The sequence below is a fragment of the Branchiostoma floridae genome, chromosome 8, assembly GCF_000003815.2.
Source record: "Branchiostoma floridae strain S238N-H82 chromosome 8, Bfl_VNyyK, whole genome shotgun sequence".
Taxonomy (NCBI): Eukaryota; Metazoa; Chordata; class Leptocardii; order Amphioxiformes; family Branchiostomatidae; genus Branchiostoma; species Branchiostoma floridae.
The window spans coordinates 17274946-17299242 of NC_049986.1; the positions used below are offsets into that span (position 1 = coordinate 17274946).

Sequence of the window (24297 nt, forward strand, 5' to 3'; positions counted from 1 at the left end):
AGGAATGTTCTAGAAAACCTAGATGACAAGTCAACAGTTCCACCTTTCTTGGCTGGTGGCTACCACCAACAACACGTGTCATTGGTACACCATTCGAGGCAAAGCTCAATGGCTAATTTCTTTTAAAAGACATGATACACACAGCCTATATTAAGCATGTACTAGTATGTCATTCTTTTCTGTTTGCTTTTGAGATATTATATGTATAATCAAAATGCACAGGTTTTTTATAGATGGATTAGGGGATTTTCTGAATGTATTCGTCTACAAATGATGTAAAGAAGTCCACCTGTGTTACAACATAACAATATGTCAAAACATACGCAACACGAAATGTTGATGCTACAGGTGTTATTGCCACTATGGTGTTTCATGACTGCCTCCTGGCCCTTTCATTTTAACTCTAGTGGATAGAATCGGCCAAATTCAATACCACCAGTGCAATCACTACCGCCCAAAGAGCGGCGTCGACCTCGGTCTGTCTATACAGCTTACACTGGCCTTGACTAGAAGAGTCTTATCTCATTTACAGAAAAACCTGCTCGTATATATTCAGCTCTAAAGTGAAGTTTGAAGTTATTCCCCTTGGCAAGTATTAAAAGAAATGGTATACGCAGCCGGGTGTGAACCAGATTGTGTGATATAGTGGCAGAAGGAGGAAGTTTCGCTTATCTTTTTTACTGAAAATAAAGCCGACAACCGTAAGAGCATATCGACCCGCACACCCGCGGTTGCGCACTTAAGAAGAAAACTTAACCGTAAGTTGAAGTATTCATTTCACTGATCTGTACACTGAACATCTTGACAGCTGGCCATGTTGAGAGTTTCATAACATACCCACTGTATAAGCAAATTGAGCGCGCATTAAAGTTACTGCAGTCACACTTCATTCCACTAGGGCGGCAACCTCGCTGCGACCGAGTGATTTGACAGAACACTCGACAAATTTCATAGATTAAAAAGTTAAAGTTGCCTGTATACCTGTAACAGATGCTTAGGGTCGGCACTCATCTCCATTTCTACATTGCTGAAGCCACTATGTACAGCAGGGGGCTAGTCTGCTGGTAGTGATGTGTGTTTAACTCTTCCACTACTCTTCCACATTAGTTCTGAGAGCTAAGCAGAGAAAGCAGTGTGTATCATTTATAAAGTTCTTTGGTATGACTCGGCCGGGGATCGAACTCACGACATGCATGTACCGAATGCAAGGCGAACACTCTATCCACCCGGCCATGATTAAAACGTATCTTTTTTGTTTGGGGGTCATACTCCCAGATTTTGCATGATATTCCAATTATGAAGTCATGGCTTAGATCAAATTTAGGTCTCAGCGCGATCGCCGTCATGAGAAACACATAATACGTTGTATGAGATTGATTAGCCACGTAACAGGTGGCCACTCTGGAACATACCACGCCTGGAGATGTTTTCATCACTCCGAAATCACCATGGTCACATCTTAGCCTTGCTTGCTTCACATGATGTATAGTATACATCTATCCATGGTAACGTTAAATGGAGATTACAGAAGCCTCCCAGTGAAAAGCGTCCACCTACGCATTCGGAGGGAAATTACATTCCCTAATAAAGCACACCGAATGGACTGTGTGTGCTTCTGCGTCATGGATGAATCTGTTCTAGTGCAGCTAAATGAAGATGATCTTCCCACAGTAGTAGATATGGGAGTCATCTGAGGTCTTAGGATCCCTGTTTCCGCAGATATCGGGAAAAACTGTATCTAGATCGTGACTTAGAAGCATCAATCTAGTATGTAGGCACTTATAATTAACAACGCCCCTATCTCCACCAGTCTATTCTCATCAGAAGCCCCGGCGCTGACGGATGAACCACTCCAACTGCAGAAATAGCAGCGTGTTTATTTGTATTTCTCGATAAGAATTAGAATAATTACTGCGTGATTCCTACTCAATGAGCGGCCAGCTAAACCACATATAACAAAGTTCTGAGTTTTAGCCTTTCTATTGTTGGTAACACAACATAAGAGAGATAGAGTGAACGTATTTGACTGACGTTGAGTGCATTTTTTAGCCGTTAAGAGATTCCTGCTGTTGTGACTGATTAGACATCGTGGTAATTGGTCCATTCTGGCGGTTTTCCTGCTTTCAGCGCCCAGCGGGGCTTTTAATCCACAAGAGGGATGGCACTCTCCTCTGGTCTGTACTCCGAGCTAGTGACTAATCACCCACTACTGGAGCCTAAAACATCCCCGCGGCACCGAATCATTAGGACTTCCTCTGTTTCCTGGTCCTCCCTGGATGCAGGTTGTACGCAGGAAGTTGTTACAAGGCTCTCAGAGGACGTTTCTTCTGTGGAATGTTTTAAATGGTGCTCCGATGCGAAGGTCCCCGACGGTGATTTCTGTGTGTACCATACTCTGCGTGTGCAGACATTTGTTCAACCTTCCTACCCTCTTAGATTCTATAATGTAGGCAACTTTTCTGGACGAACTTTTTAATTGGATGCTCGTATACGTTTGCGGGTTCCCAGAGGATGTCATCCATAGCATTAACATGGCCTAAGGTAGAGAGGCAGCAGCAACAGAGTAAGGGCAAGTCACTATATAATCTCTAAAACTATGCTTCACTGCGGGTCTGATATTCGGACCCACTATTGCTCTTACCCTAAACTGTTACTGCGAACACAGATCAGGGCAGAACAAAATAATATATTAATAAAAAGATATAGAGATAGTGGAACTGGTAATATGCTGTTTCATCCTCCCATCAGTGCACCGACCCTGCTATCTCATATTGCAGGCAGCGTGATGTATGACACAACATTTGGATCTTCAGTGGCCTGGAGCGCCGTCTTCAGCTAATGACGCACACGACGTGCAGTCTGCTTATTAGTGTCATCGTTAAAACAGCTTGATATTTGATTTGTCTTGCGTTCATCAATTTCAAAGCTCTCCTCATCCACAGAAAATATATCAAAGAATGTGCAGACTTTACAAATTCTTCCAGTGGTAGTGTAAGCCTATTCTCATACCATACTGCACACTCTTGAATTAGATAGATAAGCATTATGGAACTGTGAGATTCGAGTGAGATCCATGGTTCGAATCCTGCTATGGCACCGATCTCGTGCCCTTGGGAAGGGCACTTTAAATGACTTTCCTCACTTCACTCAGGTTAAAATGAGTACATAGCTTCGGTTAGGGCCGTCTCTCGGATAAGAAGGTATTTGGGGAAGGTATTGTGCCACACTATATGCGCGTAAAAGAGAACCCACCACACCTTTTGAAAAAGAATAAGCTTATGGCCCGGTGTGCGATGGAGCAAATCCTTCTGTCTGGAGTTGGTGATTCACTTCAAATCACCCCGATGGAGGCCTGGCGAACCTCCGTATCGTATCAGCCACACGGTGATTTACATCATTTGCCTGGACGGGAGACCTGCAGCTGGCTCAATGTATAATTGTTGCGCAATAAAGTTTTTATGAAATTGCTAGATCAGACAAAAAATTGTCAGTAACCAAATAATGTATGAACTCTTGTTACTTATGCTTTACAGTCTAATTTATGCAAATTAGTCAAGAAAATCGAGAAAATTCCACCACACATTTTCTATACTGACCAGCCGTTGACTACGGTTTTATTTCCAGTTTAATTATTCTATTCCTCACGTGCGCGTGTTTCAGCAACCATTTCGCCTAGTAATCACCACTTTATGGGACCGACCTTAAATCTAATGTACACAGAAATTCACGTTACCCATTCACTTCGCTTGATTGCTACTCAGCACCAGCCAACGGCTTCATCTGATATACGATGTCATCAGGATTCTACGTGACGTTAACGTTACTATTTTCAGGGTTGCGTAACATATCTTGGTCCTTGAAACTGATAGCGACTCGTTAATCTCGGTTTCATCTGCGGTTTGATCCTTCTGCTCTAATCCTGGGCGGTAAGCTCAGCACCACTAGTTGAAAAGAGGGGCTAATCCAAAACTAATTAAATCTTCCGAATCGATGTGGTTGGTTCATGTTTTGCCACCCGCGAACGGTTGTAATGGTGTAGTACGACACGATCGTCAAAACCACGAAGGCGTTTCTGAAGATCCAGTAGTGCTCTAAGTGCATACTACTAATCCGATGGGCGGCAACCTCAACACCACTGGTCGAGAAGAGGGGCTAATCAAAAACTAATTGACTTACCGAATCGATGTGGTTGTCTCATGTTTTGCCACGAACTGTTGTGTAATATGATCGTCAGAACCACGAAGGCGTTTCTAAAGATCTAGTAGTGCTCTAGGTGCATACTAGTAATCCAATGGGCGGCAACCTCAACACCACTGGTCAAGAAGAGGAGCTAATCAAAAACTAATTGATTCCCCAAATCTATGTTTTGCCACGAACTGTTGTGTAATATGATCGTCAGAACTACGAAGGCCCTTCTGAAGAGCTCTTAGTGCTCTACGTGCGTCTTTGTGATGAATACAAAGGTTTATTCACCACTTCAGGTCTGTCACATCAACATAGAACTGATTTTTCCTTTTTCGCATCATGCTGTGATTTTATTTATTGACGGTGAATGCAGTGACTGGCAAGAACATATGTTAGAATCCACTACTCTGCTAAGCTACCTTTCCTCTCGATATATATGCATCCTGGCTTGATGGTGATTTTCGGCCCTCGGGCATTGGATCTTGGAAGGGAAAGTAAACCTCCATGGCTGTGCAGTCTTACAGCAACGGAAAGAAAAATGCCAATACCTCCATGGGTGTGCAGTCTTACAACTGAAAGGACAATATCAATTCCTCCATGGATGTGCAGTCTTACAACGGAAAGAAAAATGCCAATTCCTCCATGGCTGTGCAGTCTTACAACGGAAAGAAAAGTGCCAATTCCTCCATGGGTGTGCATTCTTACAACGGAAAGAAAAATGCCAATTCCTCCATGGCTGTGCAGTCTTACAACAACGGAAAGAAAAATGCCAATACCTCCATGGCTGTGCAGTCTTACAACAACGGAAAGAAAAATTCCAATTCCTCCATGGATGTGCAGTCTTACAACGGAAAGAAAAGTGCCAATTCCTCCATGGGTGTGCATTCTTACAACGGAAAGAAAAATGCCAATTCCTCCATGGCTGTGCAGTCTTACAACGGAAAGAAAAATGCCCATTCCTCCATGGACGTGCAGTCCAACAGGTGGAAGACGCCTGCTACATACATGATTTATGTTTTACCATCATTTTCAGATGAAAAACCTACCTAGGTTTGCACAAGTCCATATTTTGTAGCTCTAACATATCGTAGAGTTGTTCACCATATCAAGGTAAAGTAAGAAAAGTTGCTGTGCAATTTACCGCACCATGTCAGCATTGCATGTATCGCTCATATCATATCAGTCTTCGCATATTCATATCAAATCCATCTTCTATCACCCACCCTTGACACACCCAGTGAAACACATATCACGACGTCTCTTCCCTCGCAGCAGGTTTCCATTCCTAGAAACCTTCCAAACATCCCAGCAGTTCGATAAACCGGAGGCCCGCGAAACAGGTGCCACTTCGCGATACAGTTGTGTTCCATTAGTGAACCTTGCCGCAGTAACTGCCCATTACTCACGGAACCAAACCGATGTGTTTCATTTATCTAGCGTAGACATGCGCCAGATTTGGACTGGGACAAGCTGAAAGAGAAAAGCTGAGAGACGGCTGTACTTTTGTCTTGCTATGTACTTTTCTGGACACAGATTACGGACAGACAATATGCAAGAACTGAGCAGACACGGCAAAATGACTTTCCATTTGTATGGAATACATCCGTGGCACAAAATTTCGAAACGTTTCATTACTATTAGGTAACATCAATTTATAGAGTTATGATGATCTTTTCTATCTCTGCCATCAAGTACACATTCAAATTTTGAGCACGAACGCAACATTCCAGTTTACATGTGATATGAGATATAAATATGTTTTGTCTGTTGGCCCTGCGACATTTTGGAGTCATACGAAAAGCCAGCGAGTTGCTACCTGCCATATATCTATTTGAATAGTGACCCTTTCATAGGCTTAGTCTAATCCAAATAAGGCTGTGATATCCATTACAAGGCAGTGATATTGCCTGACGCCACTGGAAGCTCAGCATTCCTTATCTTGTCTTAGTAGGAGCTATTTTGGGCCTGTCAGAGGGAGATGAGAACAGGTCAAGAGCAATCCTGCCTCATCCTGATCAAATTTGGGTAGTAACAAGTAGTGTGCTGTACGGAATAGACAGTAGTAGATGTCTGGTACGTACTGGGGGAACGAAGACGACCTTCAGACTTGGTGGAATGACGAATGGGGTATTGGGAAAACATATGCTAACGTTTCACATGAGTGCACATAAAATTATCATTTGTTGACAGAAATAAGACATGAACAGGAACAATACTGACGAGATAAACAGATAACAGACTGCTGACATTGCAAACTCTTTGCACCACCAACTGTAAGTATAATATCGACGGCGATCCTATACCAACATCTTTATGTCTGTTTATTCTGATGTGTAAATATATAGCTATTCAAACTGTTTGTCCCTCCTATTTGAAAACTACCATCCGTTGACGGTAGTTTGCGATTAATCATTTGTATGTATCTGTCTCATGCCTGGCTGGCAATCCATCGTGGCATCCTTATCCTTGACACTCTTTCTACCCCCCAAGACGATTTTACATGAAATCATGAAGGATCGATAGCTTTAAAGGCGCTTAGGGGGAACTTTGGAGAAGTGGTGAGGGGAATCTTGTTGTTGTGGCACCAAAGGGTCAGCTTTCACTCTGGTTTTCAGATCTTGCCGTGTGCACTGAGTGACCCTCAAAGCGTGATCCACAAGATTTTCCAGAAAAGTACCTAGTACTTTGTTGTTATCATTTCTCATTACTTCCCCCCAGTGACTTGAACGTCCTTCATTTTAGCTAACCGACATCTGTGATGGATTGCTTATGTACGCCGGCAAAACTTAGAGCGACTCCATCTACTCTGCGGATCGGAGAGAGCCAGCCAGTGACTGTGAAGGATTACATAGCCTTTCTGTGACACGCATGGATAGTTACTTTAGATGCCCAAAGCTTCTGGTGTTGAAAGCCTTACAAAGTCGTCTCAGCAGGATTTTGAAAGATGATTTTTTTTTTATATCAAAAGTTTTTCTTCTACTGTTTATTTCCCAAACTCTCCCGGTCTTTCCCTTTCTTTCAGAATATTGGGAATTCCTCCTTTCTCTCTTTTTCATTTTCTCTCTATTTCAAAGAAGACTTTTGGCAATCATTGATTGAACAATGTCCTACAAATGATTATAGTCGTGTAGTAGTAGTAGAGTTAGACATCGACCAACACAACGCCACTCCCGACAGTGGGGTTATAGCAAGGCGTTATTTTGTACCAGACGTGCAATTTTGCTGTAGCTATCTGTCTATAGCTATGTATATTGCTAAAATGGGCATTTGCTTATGCCGAAAGTGCATATATTGATTTTAATTTATAGTGTAAGATGTTGATCATATAACGATTTACATCCTTTATTGTTTTCTTGCTATGTCATAATTTCATCGGTAGCATGATCAGTTTGGAAGAATCGTAGTATGCCTTAAAATAAAGAAATTATTTGTTCCCTTTTCTTTGCCTCAACAAATCTAGCTAGCTTTGAACACCCAGAGCTATGTACTGATTGGACCTGAGTCGAGTTTAGAGTGCGTTTCCAATGGTATAATGTTTGGTTCCCTACGGAGTTGAACGCAAAACATGAAGATTTTCATTCGCAATATTCCTATCCACAAGACCACTTTGCCACCTTAGAGCAACTTGCCAAATTCATTCCAAACAACACCATGTTCCAATCAACGATCATGTTGGTTACCTGGGAAGCAATGTTTTTTTTTCTTTTCTTCTAAGCTTCTAGCTATCTTCCAGTGGTTTTACAAATTACATGTACCTAACCCAGTAGAATACGAAAATACTTTCAAGCAGTTACCTGTATTTTACGTTTCTTATAATAATGATCGTTCAAGCGACATGATCCATTTAATGAGTAGTTAGAGGCAAACGTTTTCGTTACTGCACAATCTTCTAACTCCGTTGGTCATCGATTCACAACGTAATGGCAGCACTGGGAGGTGCCACTTGATAAATTTCTACCCTGATACCACTTATTGCGAACGTACTTTACTGTACTCTATGTGAGAACGATTTTATGTCCCTCCTGTCGTGAAGAAACTTGTTTTCCTCTCTCACCAACCTTTCATTATAAAAGCGTCTACTCACAGCCCAGTTTATGACTGCGATGAAAGACTTAATGCACCTATGGGAAAAGTAGGGATTGACATATGGGCTAACTGTGGGTCAGCTGCAGGGAATTATTGGGCAGGGCTGCGTTTTTCGTGATTTGTGAGACTGCTGATGCTCGCTTCATGAACCTCCTGCGTCACTGCCTTCCGTTTATAGGTACTCAGCGGTTCGAAGCAGTTACACTGGGGGTCACGGAGTCGTTTTGTTCTCCTAAGGGGAGGTCTAGATTTATTTGTTATATCAATGGGCTACATTTGGAATTTATGGTTTGACACAAGCTATTACATAATGTACTTGCTTTAAACGTTCAATTGTCACCCCCCCCCCCCCAAGAGGAAACGATTCAACACATCTATATAATATACTACATACACATGTATAATGTAGTATAATGTATGCCATGTCAAGCTACTAAGTACATTTACATTGCTATATTCCTTTTTATTTTTCTATCATTTTTATTGGTTGCTCGGCAGGCTGTTCATACTTCAGAAACATCAGTGGTTCCCCAAAGTTTATAAACAGTAAAATTTAGCAACTCATATATGTTTATGTTATTGCAGTGCAATCCAGGAATCGGCACGAACGTGATGTACCGCCTGATCTACCACCCACCTCCCAAACTCATGTTACTGACCGGCTGCAGCAGCGTGTCCACACACATCGCCGAGGCAGCCTACATGTGGAACCTCATGGTGGTGAGTACCCCCCGCTCTTAAAGTTGTATCTCACTGCACCTGGATCACCGGTGTGGCATTGCGAGGTTCGAAAGATTACTCAACTTCAGAGATTTAAAGAAAAACGAATTTTCTTACGTTTTGTGTATTTTGTTGTCTTCTTATTCATACTTTTACGTATTACGCAATATCTTAATTGATAATAGGTGTTGATGCACTTGAAGATGTGGAAGCCGTGAGCAACATTCGACTCATTGAAGATGTATATCTTCTAATGTCCATGTATCGTCAGTTTTGTTAACTACATAACCCTAGCCAATATCTAACCCTAACCCTGTATCCGCTCGGATGCTCCCCAACCCCATACAGTTACAGCAAACTTTACTCAGTGCTCCGGTCGCAGGTGCATGTGATGGTAACTCTAATATTATCATCGATTAAACGGTCGTCACCCGCAGTTGAAGCAAAACTAAGCCATCCAACTTCCACGCTGCCGTTTTTCGAAAGGCTTATAATGTTGATTTGTCGTCACATTGGCCACTTTATCACCGCCCGTTCTATCGCCCGAAACACTATTAGTATGGACGGCAGCAAAATTCCTAAATGAGAATAATAAATAATTTGTTGGAGGGGTGCAGAGCTTGATCCTAAGAAGTAATTGGTTCTAACAGCTAAAGAGCTACTAGCTTTCCTACATAACTATACATGAAGTAAACAGATTAAATGTACTGTAAAATGACCAAGGATTTACCTTCTCGATACTCTTTGAAAGGCCGCAATGTAGATCTATAACTCTTAGAACCAAGTGATTATAAAGGCGCCATTTTCGTTAAAAGTGAAACCAGGACCTTAATGATATCTTGCCTGGTGGTCGAAAGATCATTTCGCACATACGTAATGATCATTAATATGATCACTTCTCGACGGTGATGTTTTTTGGGGGCCAACATTAGCGTGTTTAGTATTGGTTGTCTTGTTATCGTGCCAGTCACACAACATCTGACCTCGACCTTTATGATTCTCCCCTTCCAAGCTCGCGTATGGATCCAGCTCACCGGCCCTCTCAGATCGAAAGCGGTTCCGGACATTCTTCCGGACCCATCCGTCCGCCGTGCTCCACAACCAGGCCCGGATCCGGATGTTTCAGTACTACCAGTGGAGCAAGATCTCCATCATACAGGAGACACAGGAGGTCTTCACGTCGGTGGGTCTCATTCGTCTGTTTGTAGTCACATGACTATGACGCGATTTAGCACCTGCCGTGTTGGTCGGTTGCATTATCGGGAGGTGTTTCTACGGATATGTGATAAATGACACAGATATCATATAAACCTTGATTGTGTATATTTACGTGATGTGTGAAGAAGAAAAAATCAAGCTTCTCAAGGATGGAGAAAGCTATTGGTCTTCTGGTATGCAACAACGGTCAAATAGTTATACTAAGGGATAGATTTCATTTCAATTTTATTTATTTAGCCAGGTATACACTCTCAGATGAGATCAGAGTAGTCACCACAGCTATTGGAATTAAAACATCCTTTAAAACATCCACCCGTATTGGAGGGTGAACGGTGTATGCACAGTTTTTACTTATATATTGGGTAATAATGACCTAGACATGACTGATTTGCATCTGCATACTTAGAGATTGTTAGAGGAGAAATGTTTCATTTTTAATTGCTGCCCTCGTCATCTCAGGTCTATTCGATACACCAAGCCACGAACTGATCCGAAGGTGTATAGAACAGTTTTTTTAGTTCGAATTGCTCCGCGGTCCTTAGCAACACCTTTCTTAAGAAACACTTGTCGCGTGACAGGTGGATGAACTTCCATCCGAGTTTTACAGCTGCTTTAGACCTGATTCGCAGCCCTTTCATAAAGATGCGATGTATGAGCCAGAGAAGGATACCATGTAATATCGACATGATCCATTTTTGCGGGGTTTTCATGACTATCAAATCTAGTTTCATGATCACATCCATAGCACGGTGAAAATAGCAAATTTCGGTGCCTTACTGAGCAAATTTTTCATCGAACTTTGATTTCGGGGCATTTGCTTTTCGCTCTCGATTCCGTCTTCAATGACTAGTGAGCTGGCTTTGTATAGCGTTCTGTCTGTGCTCTAGCGGTGCACTGTTCCATCAATGACATATCTAAAACCGCTTGTGTGAAGATATGAGGCTCCACTCCTCTCTGTAGTTCAAGATTCATCGTATCAATTTTCCAGCCAATTTAGCTCTGCGCCTTCAATTGCTTGTTTCAATTTCTTGCCTCAGTGACTCATACCGAGGAGTAACCTTTATCAACTGCCATCAGTACCAATAAAAGAAACATTGAACATTTGATTCCTAAGGGATCTAAGATGAAAAAAGTTGGGGTTTTTTTCATTGTGTTGAAATTCATAAGGTTAGCCTCAGTATCATCAATGGGATTTTTTTTCTTTGTTCATAGCTGCAAATGTTTTATTACCTCCTGGCAATAATTTCTCCATGCTTACTGATTACTCTTTTATAAGATGGAGTAAGAAAAACATTCAATAAAGCATACTGAGATATATTTTTGTGGTCACACAATTGTACAGGAATAGATGAACATGTGAATATTTTCAATTATATTGCCAGTGCAGCTGTGAACGGATGCTTATAACCTTTCCCATTGATTCTCAGCTTCCTGTGTGATCGTATGCAGATTGCAAAATCACGTATTTGCCGACTACAAATAAGTTTTCCCCACTACAGAGCTGGTAACAATCAGCATCGTTTATCAAAATACAGCTCTAGCCCACAGCATCATAACGCCAGTCAATTTCAACACGTTACTGGCGCTCGCTAATAGCTTTGGGCTCTGAGCAACGGATTTTTCCACATCAGCGGATTGTTCCTTTCCGGTTGTGATATGAAATCAACTGAATACAATTCATAATTATGTCTCCACCGCCGGCCGAGTTGATGTTTTTCAAACGTCTGATCTTTTCAAACGTCTCCACCGACGCGTATAGAAGTCGGAGCCAGTCACATCATGGGGTGTTATTTATCAACAGCTGAAGTGTAGCCGCTGGCAAGCCGAGTATGCAAACGGCTTCAGGAGGATCCGTTATTAATCATTTTACTGGTAAACCCCAAAATTTAACTTGTGGTGCAAACATCTGCACCTCTAAATCTCTAATTTAAAAGCTATGAGTAACTGCGATGAATCTTCCTCCTTTAGATAGAACATTCCCGACAAAACTGGTTTAAGCTATCTTTAAGTAATTTATTCCGTCTGAAACTATTTTATTCTAACGTTATCTGGTCAGAAAACAGGCATCAAAACCCACTTCACATGCAATGCGATGAGATCAAGACCAGGTGACAGCCGACAGAACCATGCAACCCCAAGGGGTGTTGGAGACAGAAGATTAATTCTCCTGAAAATAGCTTTGAGCCGTGTAATGTATCATGATGCCTACCTCGTCTGACGGTGACAGTTGGTGACTGCTTTATATTCAGTCGTTGCATTTGCAATTACTGTATTACAACGACACAAAACGTCATGCAGTCAAACAACTACCATACGTGCGTCTATAGATCGCTTACTAATAGTCTAACAACATTCTTCAAATTCCCTCTACATGTAGACATGTTGTGAGTGATAAATCACTGTCACTCATCTTACATTTTAAGGTACAAACATCCGAAGCAATCATACTGTGCAGTTGTGCTTAGAATATTAGACACGCCGGTGGCTAAAACATCATTGCTCACAAAGAATGTGATGAAGACTGAACGAAAACGGATGGTCCGTGATGCGTCGGTGTGGGATTCCATCCATTCGTGTTTCAAGAGATTTTAAAATCCATATCTCATGCTCTGTTTGGAAGCCAATGGGATTGCTGGCGTTTATTAATTACGTTTTATGATGAAACTTTCATTTCAATGTTAGTTGTTATATGAACGTTATGAACAAACCATTCAAGACACATCGTACGTTGCATGGATACTGTTATGCTGATGTTTGCAATTGAACAATACTATGAAAATAGATTTGTAGCATCCAATCAGCTGCACCAGACGTTCTTTATTTATTGCCATGTCAACTTATGATTCATCTTTTTATCCAGACCATAGAGGATCTGGAGAAAAGAGCTAAAGAGGCCAACATCACCATAGCTACCAGGCAGAGTTTCCTTTCAGATCCGACCAATGCCGTTCGTAGCCTCAAGGTACGTCATTCTGCCTATTGGTTAGGCCGTCAATCACGTACAAGCAGGGGGTTCAGCTAGCCGGGAGCTTCAGTCCTTACTTCTTGGGATTGTTATTTAGAGCGTTCTTTCGTACCCAATACAGTAAATCAGTTTACAGTTACAGCTCATAAAACTCTGATTCTTGAAAAAGACAATAAAGTCGAAACCGGTAGAATACCGTCGTCTCTGAGCTGTCATTTTCCCAAGCTACGAATGAGCTCGTAAAACTCTTGTAATGGTTAGAAGGGACCACCCAGCCTTTGTGGGAAAGCATGTGTTTGCAAGGTGTTGCTGGCAGATTCTGCTACTGTTCAAACTTGTGTGATTAAAAGTCTCACGTGTAGTGCACAATTGAACACGTATCATACCCGCTTCACTATAAGTCCCACAAGAGGCCCACTTGAATTCAGTTGTAATTATACTTATAGAGGTAGTTTTGAGACGGCTAGAAGTGTTTCATAAATCTTCACTGGTAGTGAATGTTTCCCAAACACGTGGTACTCATGGCACGGATCGTTTGTCTTGCAGCGCCAGGATGCCAGGATCATCGTCGGTGTTTTCTACGAGGACATGGCGCTCAAAGTTTTCTGTCAGGTGAGCCGAAGGACAGACATTCTGAAACATTCTGAAACTTCTTATTACGATGCTTTTCTTTGTCTATAAAGAACCACCTCGCTTTTTGTTTCAGTACTGTCACATTATTCGCTTGTTATTCTCTATAAAGGGCACAAGAGCGGTAAATATCTTTTTAGATGAAAACAGCTTTATGATAACTGCTATCTTAGTGTCTGCCCACACTATTGCCAGTAAAGCGTTATCTACGGTCTATTTCGATTCATGCGTAATGGTACGCCATTCACAATCCACAAGGGGTGAGATGTTCTGAATGCTGCGTGTGAGCCTTTTACATTTCGACCATTAAAATGTCACCGATCATCAGAGGATGTTCGTGTTCGACCTGACTTCCCGAGATAAGACGAGAACTTATGGCTTTATGTCCGTCTTGGGATCCATTTTCCAACAAATGGTACCGGAAAGGATCCATTTCTGCAGACTAGCCCTTTGGACAAGATAACGTTTATAGCGACCTACATATAGTTCCATTTGCTCTATGATATCTCAGAGCACTATAGCTAGTGAAGGCAACAATCCAGAGTCAGAGGTTCAAACCTATCAGTGTCACTCCTGTCACGCCTTTTTATTCAAAAATAAGGCCATGTTGATTTGATTATATGGATGACATCCGCGCGCGCATTAATTTTCGGCCGTTTCCAAAAATGGAAAAAAAAACGTTTTCAACCATACTGCAAATCATACAAAGCAGCTTTAAAATAAGCAAATATATGCCGTGGATTGCAAAAACAAATATCGGTCAAAAGATATTCCAAGGTCAAGGAAGATGTGAAAGAACAAAAATTGTTGTTCGGTATGCTGTATTCTGTGTGTTCAGTTATCTGTTCAACCTTCCACTTAGATTTCATGATGAAGGCAACTTTTTCTATCAAACGTTTTTTATCCGCACACTCGCATCAGTTTTGGGGGTTCCCAAAGGATGTCATCCATCAAATCAACATCGCCTAAAGAGTCTTTGGGTTGATGGATGCTGTATTGATCCACTGTCCAAGTCAAGTTTAATGATGCTAAATAGAAAACTAAAGTTTTATCTCTAAAGTTTTAAGTCGTACCTAATAGCACGAACAAATAAGCTTCTGAATTAATGACTTGTCTTAATGAGATGTAAATATACCCAAAGGATTTTACGTGTAATTAAAATCATAACAACTTTAATTGCAAGTGAAATGTAATAGGCTACAAATATACTCTAACGCATCACGTTGCGATGATTAGGCGTACAATTATCAATGTGTGCAAACAGATAAGTACTTTGAATGTGTGGAGTGAAAATAATCTTGATAGAGCTGGTATACATCAAACCTGCTAATTTAGACTTCTAGTGTTGCTCTTCCTTTCTCCTAGAGAATTTTCTCCCTTTATTGTTTCTGCAATTTTAAGTGTATGGGACATTTTATTGTCAAACATACCAAACACATGTCTCAAACATGAATGTGTTTGTGTTCTAACTCTCTCAATAGTCTGATTTTTGCATAAATCATGTTGTAGTGAGTTTTACAGTTATAGCTTACAGGCCTTTTAGTGTTGTACTCTCGGGTGCGCCACTAATGGTACATAGTCTCAAAGCTCACAGTTTTTCTTGAAGTTGACGAAGTGTTTGGCTTGATACCCCATTTCCGCTATTTTGACTTGCTAGAGATATTCCTTCCTTTCCTTCAATGATCCTCAGGTGTACAAAGAGAAGATAGAGATATTTCTTTACTTCAATGATCCCCAGGTGTACAAAGAGAAGATATAGATATTCCTTACCTTAAATGCTCCCCATGTTTACAATGACAATGACAATGACAATGACAATTTTACAAAGAGATGTAGATATTTCTTGCCTTCAATGTACAAAGAGAGGGACCACAGGAAGAATAGCTGACAACATCAAGTCAAGTGGAGATATAGATATTCCTTGCCTTGAATGCTCCCCAGGTGTACAAAGAGAAGATGTACGGGAATCGGCACGTGTGGTTTATCATCGGCTGGTACCCTGACAACTGGTACCAGAAGGTGGAGGAGAACGATGTGAACTGTACTGTGGACCAGATGAGAGAGGCACTGCAGGGCCACTTCACTACTGAGATGACAATGAGATCCCTGGACGACACCCCCAGCTTTTCTGGACTGGTCAGAAGTTTTCTTTAATCCAATGCGGTCAATTTTCGTCTTTATCTAAGACACTGTTATCTTTTGCTCGTACGTTTTATCCCCATCAGAGCCATTGTTTGATGTCCTGATTTTCAAATGTCTTCACAAGGCAACAAGTTATACCATATGTCAATGTGTTGGACATATGGTAATAACTTATTCCTATTTGATGTCGTTACAAGTACTGTACCACGTTGTTGTATTTTTTTTTCGTTCTGTTACATTACTACAATTGCTAGATCGGCATCAAGTTCAGGTTTTAAACAGTTCGATGTGATTTATTTTTCTTTCTCGCCTGTATATTATCAATACCATTCAGAACGTGTCACAATTCGATGAGGAATTGTTGATCAAACTGAACAACAGCGACCCAAACGACACGCCAGGCTACCCGGAGGCTCCCCTGGCGTACGACGCAGTGTGGGCCCTGGCGCTGGCTTTGAACCAGACTATCACCAGGCTTACAGAGAAAGGAGTCAACGTGGGGCTGGACAAATTCACATATGATAATAGGTAAGAACAGTTTGTATCTTTATTAGTTGTAACGTTTTAGTGACTTGATCTAAACTGACCTAAAAAAAGGTTATAGTCATTTTGAAGTTATTAAGGTTATCAAAAATATAACGTAAACATATTCTTAATACTTACTGATACGGAAAAGCCTCGCCACAAGAATGTAACCATAAATACACATATAACTAATTATTGCTTTGTTATTTCAGTACAATATTCCGTGAATTCTACCGTGCCATGGACTCTACGTCTTTCCAGGGCGTCTCGGTGGGTGGCTGGTTATACATATGCGCATGAGTCTACTCTTTGATACAACAGGGCACTGTAATTATAGTACTTTGCTCAAGGGGTGCCTTTTTCATCCATTTGGGACGAACCCAACATCTGTATGCCCGCCCTGTTGGACTACATCATTGTGTAGTGTTCAGTAACGTGCGGACGTCATGGGCACTAAATATTCTAACACTCGGCGTGCACCTCAACTCCGGATGTCTTTGATGTAACCTTCATAGACGTAGTTTTGGCTATTAATTCATGACCAGCTCATGTTTTTCAGCCGCACTTTATTCTGAGCTTGATGCTAAGATATGACCCTAATGACTGAGACTGGCATGTGCTTTATTTCGTGCCATATCAGGCAATGAGAAACATTTTGGTCCTTGGTTGCAATTTTATCACGCGGCTCGATCAAAACAGACAGGTCCATAAGCCGAACCTTTGAATTCCATCCGGGGTCTGCTGCACCTGACAGTGATATATCCCATTAAAGAGCATCGCTCTCGTGATCGGCATATCAAATATGAACTTGACGTTGGTTTGCTCTTGATCATGACATTGACACTTGAATGGAATGACCTCGTCGGTACATATTAATGTGCACGCTTACAGATGAATGAGTTTGTCAAAGTCAGACTGTCGTTGTTACTCCCTGCCCGTGGGTAGACAGTATAATCCCCCGCGACCCCAGCTTTATCCTCAGATGAGGTTAAACTGTTCTTGTCGTTTTTTAGCCCCGTCATGTCTCGGCGGCCCTTTGTACCAGCAGTTATCAGATATCAAAGGGAATAATTCATACGGTGGTTACGTGATGCTTTGAATCATACATCACATGTGTGCGTGTCGTGAGTCTGTTGCCATTGCCATAACCATAGCCCATGGTTGTATGTATATGGAGATAGAAGGCGAATATGTATAGTTAATATCTACAAACAGAGATACAGATAAGTTTTACATGCTACCATTGTGGAGCACGCCATCTTAGATTTGTGATTAGTTCTATGCTGGGCACGTTAGAGTCAAATTCTCCTTGATCTAGGATCTCTCTATGGCTGTGATAGTCTTTATGTCCTATTGATTATGCGGGAGCTTGTGGTATAAGTACTTAGGTTTTGTATTAATGGTGACAGAATACTGCTTTAGAAGCATAAAGTTTCCATCCTTGATGTCCATAGCTAAAGTTGCTTGTTCAATAAATAAATCATAATCGGCTATGCATAAGGTTATCATGATACGTAAGCAAAAGTTCATATAGATAGTGTGGGTTCACACGTACGTTTATATTCAAGTCCGAATGAGGTCCGTAATGGGATTCTTTAATAGCCTTTACCAGGCTCCACGGGTCACTGGAAAAAAGAGTAAACATTGAGCAAATATGCATAAAACATGTCAGAGTAGTTACTACACAAGTGTGAACCCACCCATGCAATGTACCTATTCCGTAGGCAAGCAAACTATGATAGATAGACATAGTCTCTGTGACACGCTGTCTGACTTTAATAGGTCCCTCGAAACTTCTTGCATGGTTGCGTACCTGTGTTCGGCGAATTTGGGCCCAAAGTATGCCAATCGCTTTTAGACATCATCGATCAAAGAAACTGTCTGCGAAGACAGTACATTGATCTATAGGGAGTCGTGTGTGTGAAAATAAAATTATATCATTGTATGCTCTGCATATGATATTAGATGATATGATATGATATATGATATGACATCATATGATATCATATGGTGTAATGTGATATGATATGATATTTTATATGGTGTGATATGATATGGTATGTGATATGATATAGTCCGTTTCGTCTTTATGACCGACTTATCTTAATGTCTGTACCTGACAGGGCCCTGTACAGTTCCTGTCTACAGGAGACCGCCTCACTCTGACGCAGATCGAGCAGATGTGGGGTAGGTTATGGTTTTACTCCTCTGTAAACATGCGTCTGAGTATTGCAAGAATCGTTCATCTAGAAACATTTTAAATCCCTCTGTGTCCTTTCGAATGAATGAAACCGCAGCTATTGTGGCCCATTGCGATTAGGCCATGCTGATTTCATTGTATGGATGACATCCTCTGGGCCCCCAAACGGGTGCGAGCATGGGAATAAAATTTACCTTTATTATGAGATATAAGTGATCAGAAAGGTTGTGCAATTGACTGAATACACAGAGTATGTTATAACAAACACTGGATTTTCTTTCACATCTTCTTTGACTTTGGGACTCTACCACATTAGTGGCCGTTTTACGATATTTTTGCAATCGATCTGCGGTATATATTTGCTGATTTTTCAGCTGCTTTGTACGATTTACAGTATAGCGGCTACCTTTGGGAAGGTATACGACAGAAAACCGATGCGCGCGCGGATGTCATCCATATAATCAAATCAACATGGCCTTACAAGGCTCCTTGGTTTAGAAACAAAATAACGGATCAAAATGCTCGTAATCTCAGTTAGACAATCAATTAGTCATTGCACTTACGTCGGCCCATCAGCTAACGAAGGACGTTCCTGGTTACAATCTTGTCTACAATCAGCAATGCCCAACTAAACGGGTAACGGCAAAATCAATACTTGTGAGCCAATTAACAACAACACGATGTTTGGTACCGGTGTCTTACTTAAAACGTCTCTGGCACTCATGTCCAATGATTGTAAGAAAATTATCCCATACTACAACTCCTGTATTAGTTAGATAAGCCTTAAGTAAAGCTATAGAACTGTAGTTATGTAGATTCCATACTTTGTACCTCGTACAATATTGTTGTGCAATAAAGTTATTGTCATTATGAAATACTAGTAGTTTTCTCGTTTCACAAGAAACTGGTCATCATCATCAAGTGCTTCTAAACTGTGAGCACGATTATGTAAATCTAATTGTCATTTATGTCTACAGATGGACGATACTACAAGATCGGTTACTACGACAACAAAAATAACAACTGGACACTGAATCACAGCATCGTACGATGGAATGGTAGGAGTATAATCTTCAATATGTTGCAAATCTAACACTGTCAGCACAAGCTGTTGAATTTTCGTAATTCCATTCTTCATTATGTATTACAATGCACTCTATACACATTTTCATAATCATTCCGTCCGAATGTCGTATCCTAAACTCTTTCATTCAATTCTATCCGTTTACATATTAATGAATAAATAGATTAATTGCAAATCTTCTTAAAGCAAATCCAGACCATAGCATGTCCAGCTCAAAAATAGAACAATGTAAGTTCTGCTGTAGCACCAAGGTCACATACCAGGGGGCCTAAAATCGATCTTGACCTTTGTCTTCCCAATCCCTGCCCACATACCAAATACCATCGTCATACATTCAGAGGTTCTAGAGTTATGCTGACCACAAATATACAGAGACACAAACAGACACACAGATAGACAGACAGACAGACAAACAGACACACCAATAACTTTTCCTCCATTTTTCATTGAGGTAATGATACCGAATCAATTGACCTGATGACTGTTCTGGCAGGTCCTCATCCGCCATATGACCGCACGCTGGTTGTTGAAGACTTGCGGCTGGTGTCCATGGAGCTGTATGTCGGCATGTGTTCCTCCGCTCTTGTCGCCATGCTGGCAGCGTTCGGCTGTCTGGTGTTCAACGTGCTGAACAGAAACGTTAGGTATGGCATTGGGGGAGCTAGGGAGCCTATTCAAGGTTAGAACGGTTAGGGCTTGAACAGGTCTTGTGAAGGCTACTCTGTCATGCTTTTATATGTAATTAAGGTTCTAAGGGTTTATATGATAATTAGATTGTATATAATTGAAATAAACATTGCCATTGTCATTGTGATTTCATATATACCAGATGTAAATTGATATGGGGAAACTGAAGCCACTAGTAGGAAACCCTTACTGTCAAGTTTCAAGTGCAGATTCTGTTTTGTGGTATATTTGATTCAGACAGACTGGTTATTACGTAGTATGAAGAATAATACCGGAACATCAGCTCATAACTCGTATGTTCCGAATAAATATTATAAGCAAAACCGTGCATTTGTATGACTTAAAACAAGTCGCTCTAGATCTGTGCACTCAGATAAGTCTGTACTTACAGGTACATCACCATGTCCCAGCCGGGTCTGAACAACATCGCCGTGCTGGGCTGCATCACCTGCCTCTCGTGCATCTTCCTCTTCGGCCTGGACAACTCCAGTCTGTCTGAGGACCAGTTCACAGCTATCTGTCAGGTAAATCGCAAAACTGTTGAGCAGGTTTGTATGGATAAGGTCATCGAGAGGGATGTACCAAGCCCCCTCTGAACTATGTCTTGTCATTGTCAACATTGTACAACAACAAAATGTGATTTGGTATACTTGTTTTAAGAAGAGGGAACGGAGGCATGTAAAAATAGTTGTTAACATATACAGCTTAAGATTTTTTGTTTATCCAGCTGTTCACTTGTAACACTACTTGTATTAGTATGTAGTCTTTAGTATTCCATGCAACACTATCGAATCATTCACTGCATTTAGTCCATATGGGCAAGAACATGCAAATCTTAAGATCATCATCAATTGTCATTGTCTATCAGCTTAGGTTTGTGAAAGTTAAACTCAACTTTTAGTATGTTGCCTTTATTACATTAGACTGTAACATGTTCTTGTTGCATGATATTGTCAGTATATGTGTACTGTGATATTGTGTGCTTTAAGGGCATGAGCATTCTGGACATCAGTGATGTTATATAAGCGCTAGTATAATGTTGCACCTTTGTCTCCTGTAGGCCCGGACGTGGGTACTTGTTGTTGGCTTCACCCTGGCTGTAGGATCGATGTTCTCCAAGATCTGGCGAGTTCACAGACTCACCACCAGGGCACGAGAGGAGGACAAGGTCCAGTTCTCCGATGTGTTTTTTCTCGTAGAATATAGACTCTTGACATCTGTATCTTCCTGCATACATAATAGTTGTTCCCTCGGACTTTTATTCCATTTTATCATACCCAATACATGATTTATACGGAAGAAAGGTAAATGAAACGTTTTTATATGATTGTAGAACAACAGAATGTATGCTGCTTATGTAAATGACGATAATACCTTGTTTATTGTAAACTACAGTGCAATTCAAGTAAACGTACTTTTGCTGCGTCATCACATGTTGAGCAAGCTTATTGGTACGTTCATATCATTTCTTAGATCTTCATATGTTTTCCATATTGGGAATGACAACATAAACCACCATTGCTCCTGATGATTCCTTACAGGTAGTGGAGGCGTGGAAACTCTACGCTCTGCTAGGACTATTTTTAGCGGTTGACGTCATCATCATGACAGTCTGGCAGTTGACAAACCCCATGACGAGGTATGCTTTACAGATAACATGTCATTCACAAAGTAGTATTTCAATGGTGAAAGGCAAATGCTACAAATCGCATGTCAATCATGCGATGGCATTTTGATCGAATGGCAAGGTCTTTAGGAGAGGTTGCTTCTCGGAATCCTACCTTATGAAGAAGACTGTATGGACTAAAACTGAAAGATAAAGAGGAATCTTAATTAAATCTGGGTTCTCCTCGTATCCTCAATTTCTACCTTCGCCAAGAACGTTATATTTTCAATACCGTTTGTATGTCTGGCTGTATGTATCTGTTTGTGTGGACAGTATGATTTGAGTAGCGGTGGATGGATTCTCGTAGAATTTGTTGTGATGAGGGTCGGAAAAACGAAGGTCAAGTTCTATATTTGAACCCCTAGTAGTTTTCTGCGGTGCTGCAGCGACTGCCTGGTGTTGATAACCCTTGTTGGTATACTATGTCAGGGTTTTTGAGCGGTGGATAGCTCTGGGGGATAAAAATGCTGTAGGTTTGAATCCTTGACAGCTTTTTAGAATTCCAGGGGCTGACTTTGTTTCTTATGAATGTCATTTTCATCACTGTAGTTCCCCATTCCTAACTCTGTTTCCCGTTACCCTGTACGTAGGTATCTGGAGGAGTTTCCGCAAGAAGTGCCTGAAGGAAGCGATGACATCGTTATCCAGCCCAAACTGGAACACTGCACCTGTGACAACTTCACCATATGGCTTGGTGAGCACATACATGTGTATACATTACTTTCTTTATCTTATATTATGTGTCTCTTTCCCTTCAACAGATTGATTGTTGTATGACGGATTTATTAATTGATTTGTAGATAGATTGATTGATTTATTAATTGACTGGGTAAATACTTGCATATCTCCTGTTGTTACTACTAGCTAGCTGTCTCGTAGTTGTATATTTGCGTTGTGTTTTAGATACACTGATGTCTCCGGTGTTGACCTCTAGGTGTTCTGTACGGCTACAAGGGTCTCCTCCTGCTGTTCGGGGTCTTCCTGGCCTACGAAACCCGTGACGTCAACATAAAAGACATCAACGACACGCGATACGTCGGAATGAGCATCTACAACATAGTGGTAAGTGAACCAAGGTATAGGGATGTCCCTGGTAGCAGCCTCACAGTTGAGTGAATACACCTTTCTTTGATACGCAGCGGGCATGATAGATAAAAAACAAGCCAATGTGGCAAACAAAAGACTGTCGATCATAATTTAGCAGTTAAACCAATGATGGCATGGCAAATAGCAAATCGACCAATTAGAGCATGGTTGCATATCTGTCAACTAATTTGCACTATTATGTTTTTATTTTCCATCTCTACTCTACTCCAAATTGCTACAGAAAAGACTCCAAATTGCTACATCTTTTCTATGCACAACTCTGCTTATAGTATTCATCATTTGATCTTATATTAGAATATTAGTATAGTTGAGGAGAAAAATTTACTGAATGGGATATGATTCTACAAATATTCTTTGTTTGTTTGCCTCATTGGCCTAGTCTTCATTCTGTCATGTCCGGTGCGTTAGAAAGGTGTAAGGTCGTGTAACTGGGAAAGCCCGGTCCAATTCTGGATCAGGAAATCTTGGTTGGGGCTGAACCCGTACCACTACAAGGGTACTGAACGAATGAATGAACCGCGGTATAAGCAAGAGGACTTCTCTATCCATGGTTTGTGTGGTTTTCTTGGCTGGTTGTCAGATGACGTGACGACATTTCCCATCTTTTCATGTTCTTTTGCTTCATTGGCTGAGCTATCATTTGGGTCCGAATATCAAATAGGTTGACAAAAATGATAACTTGGATGGCAAGTACTTGATTTGATACCTAATGATAGACTGCCGTTGGGGTCAAGCACACTAATGTACTGTCCATGATTGTGTTGGCGCCCTTTGACAAGGGTTTTGTACTGATGGTGACTTGTGTGACATCTCCGATAATGACTGCCGATGATCATTAACTTGCACTATCTCATGATCGATGGTTCTGACGGGATCCGACCTAACACTGTCTACCAAGTCAGAATCGGTCAGTTGTCTTTCTCGTTGATAGAAGGATCCAGAATCATAGGTCTTCAGATCAGAATCTTTAATGTATATTTTATACAGTAAGTGCAGCTGATTGTGACCAGTTAAGCCTTTGCAAGGTTGAAATGTCCCTCAGTTTTTTATCTCCCTCTGTGAATAGTTAATCCGACTGAAAG

General features: G+C 41.1%; 1 protein-coding gene across 2 annotated transcripts in view; it reads left to right on the forward strand.

The window, feature by feature from the left end:
* Positions 1 to 24297, forward strand: part of LOC118421606 (gamma-aminobutyric acid type B receptor subunit 1-like) — a 36878-nt gene that overhangs the window by 9167 nt on the left and 3414 nt on the right. For both annotated transcript variants that reach the window (XM_035828961.1, XM_035828960.1), the window contains exons 2-16: positions 8857 to 8991; positions 10004 to 10174; positions 13070 to 13171; positions 13721 to 13786; positions 15746 to 15940; positions 16281 to 16474; positions 16684 to 16741; positions 18595 to 18658; positions 19649 to 19729; positions 20249 to 20399; positions 20834 to 20966; positions 21503 to 21610; positions 21984 to 22081; positions 22699 to 22802; positions 23043 to 23170. In XM_035828961.1, the coding sequence (XP_035684854.1) occupies positions 8857 to 8991; positions 10004 to 10174; positions 13070 to 13171; positions 13721 to 13786; positions 15746 to 15940; positions 16281 to 16474; positions 16684 to 16741; positions 18595 to 18658; positions 19649 to 19729; positions 20249 to 20399; positions 20834 to 20966; positions 21503 to 21610; positions 21984 to 22081; positions 22699 to 22802; positions 23043 to 23170 (1788 nt within the window). The remainder of the gene's footprint in view (positions 1 to 8856; positions 8992 to 10003; positions 10175 to 13069; positions 13172 to 13720; positions 13787 to 15745; positions 15941 to 16280; positions 16475 to 16683; positions 16742 to 18594; positions 18659 to 19648; positions 19730 to 20248; positions 20400 to 20833; positions 20967 to 21502; positions 21611 to 21983; positions 22082 to 22698; positions 22803 to 23042; positions 23171 to 24297) is intronic.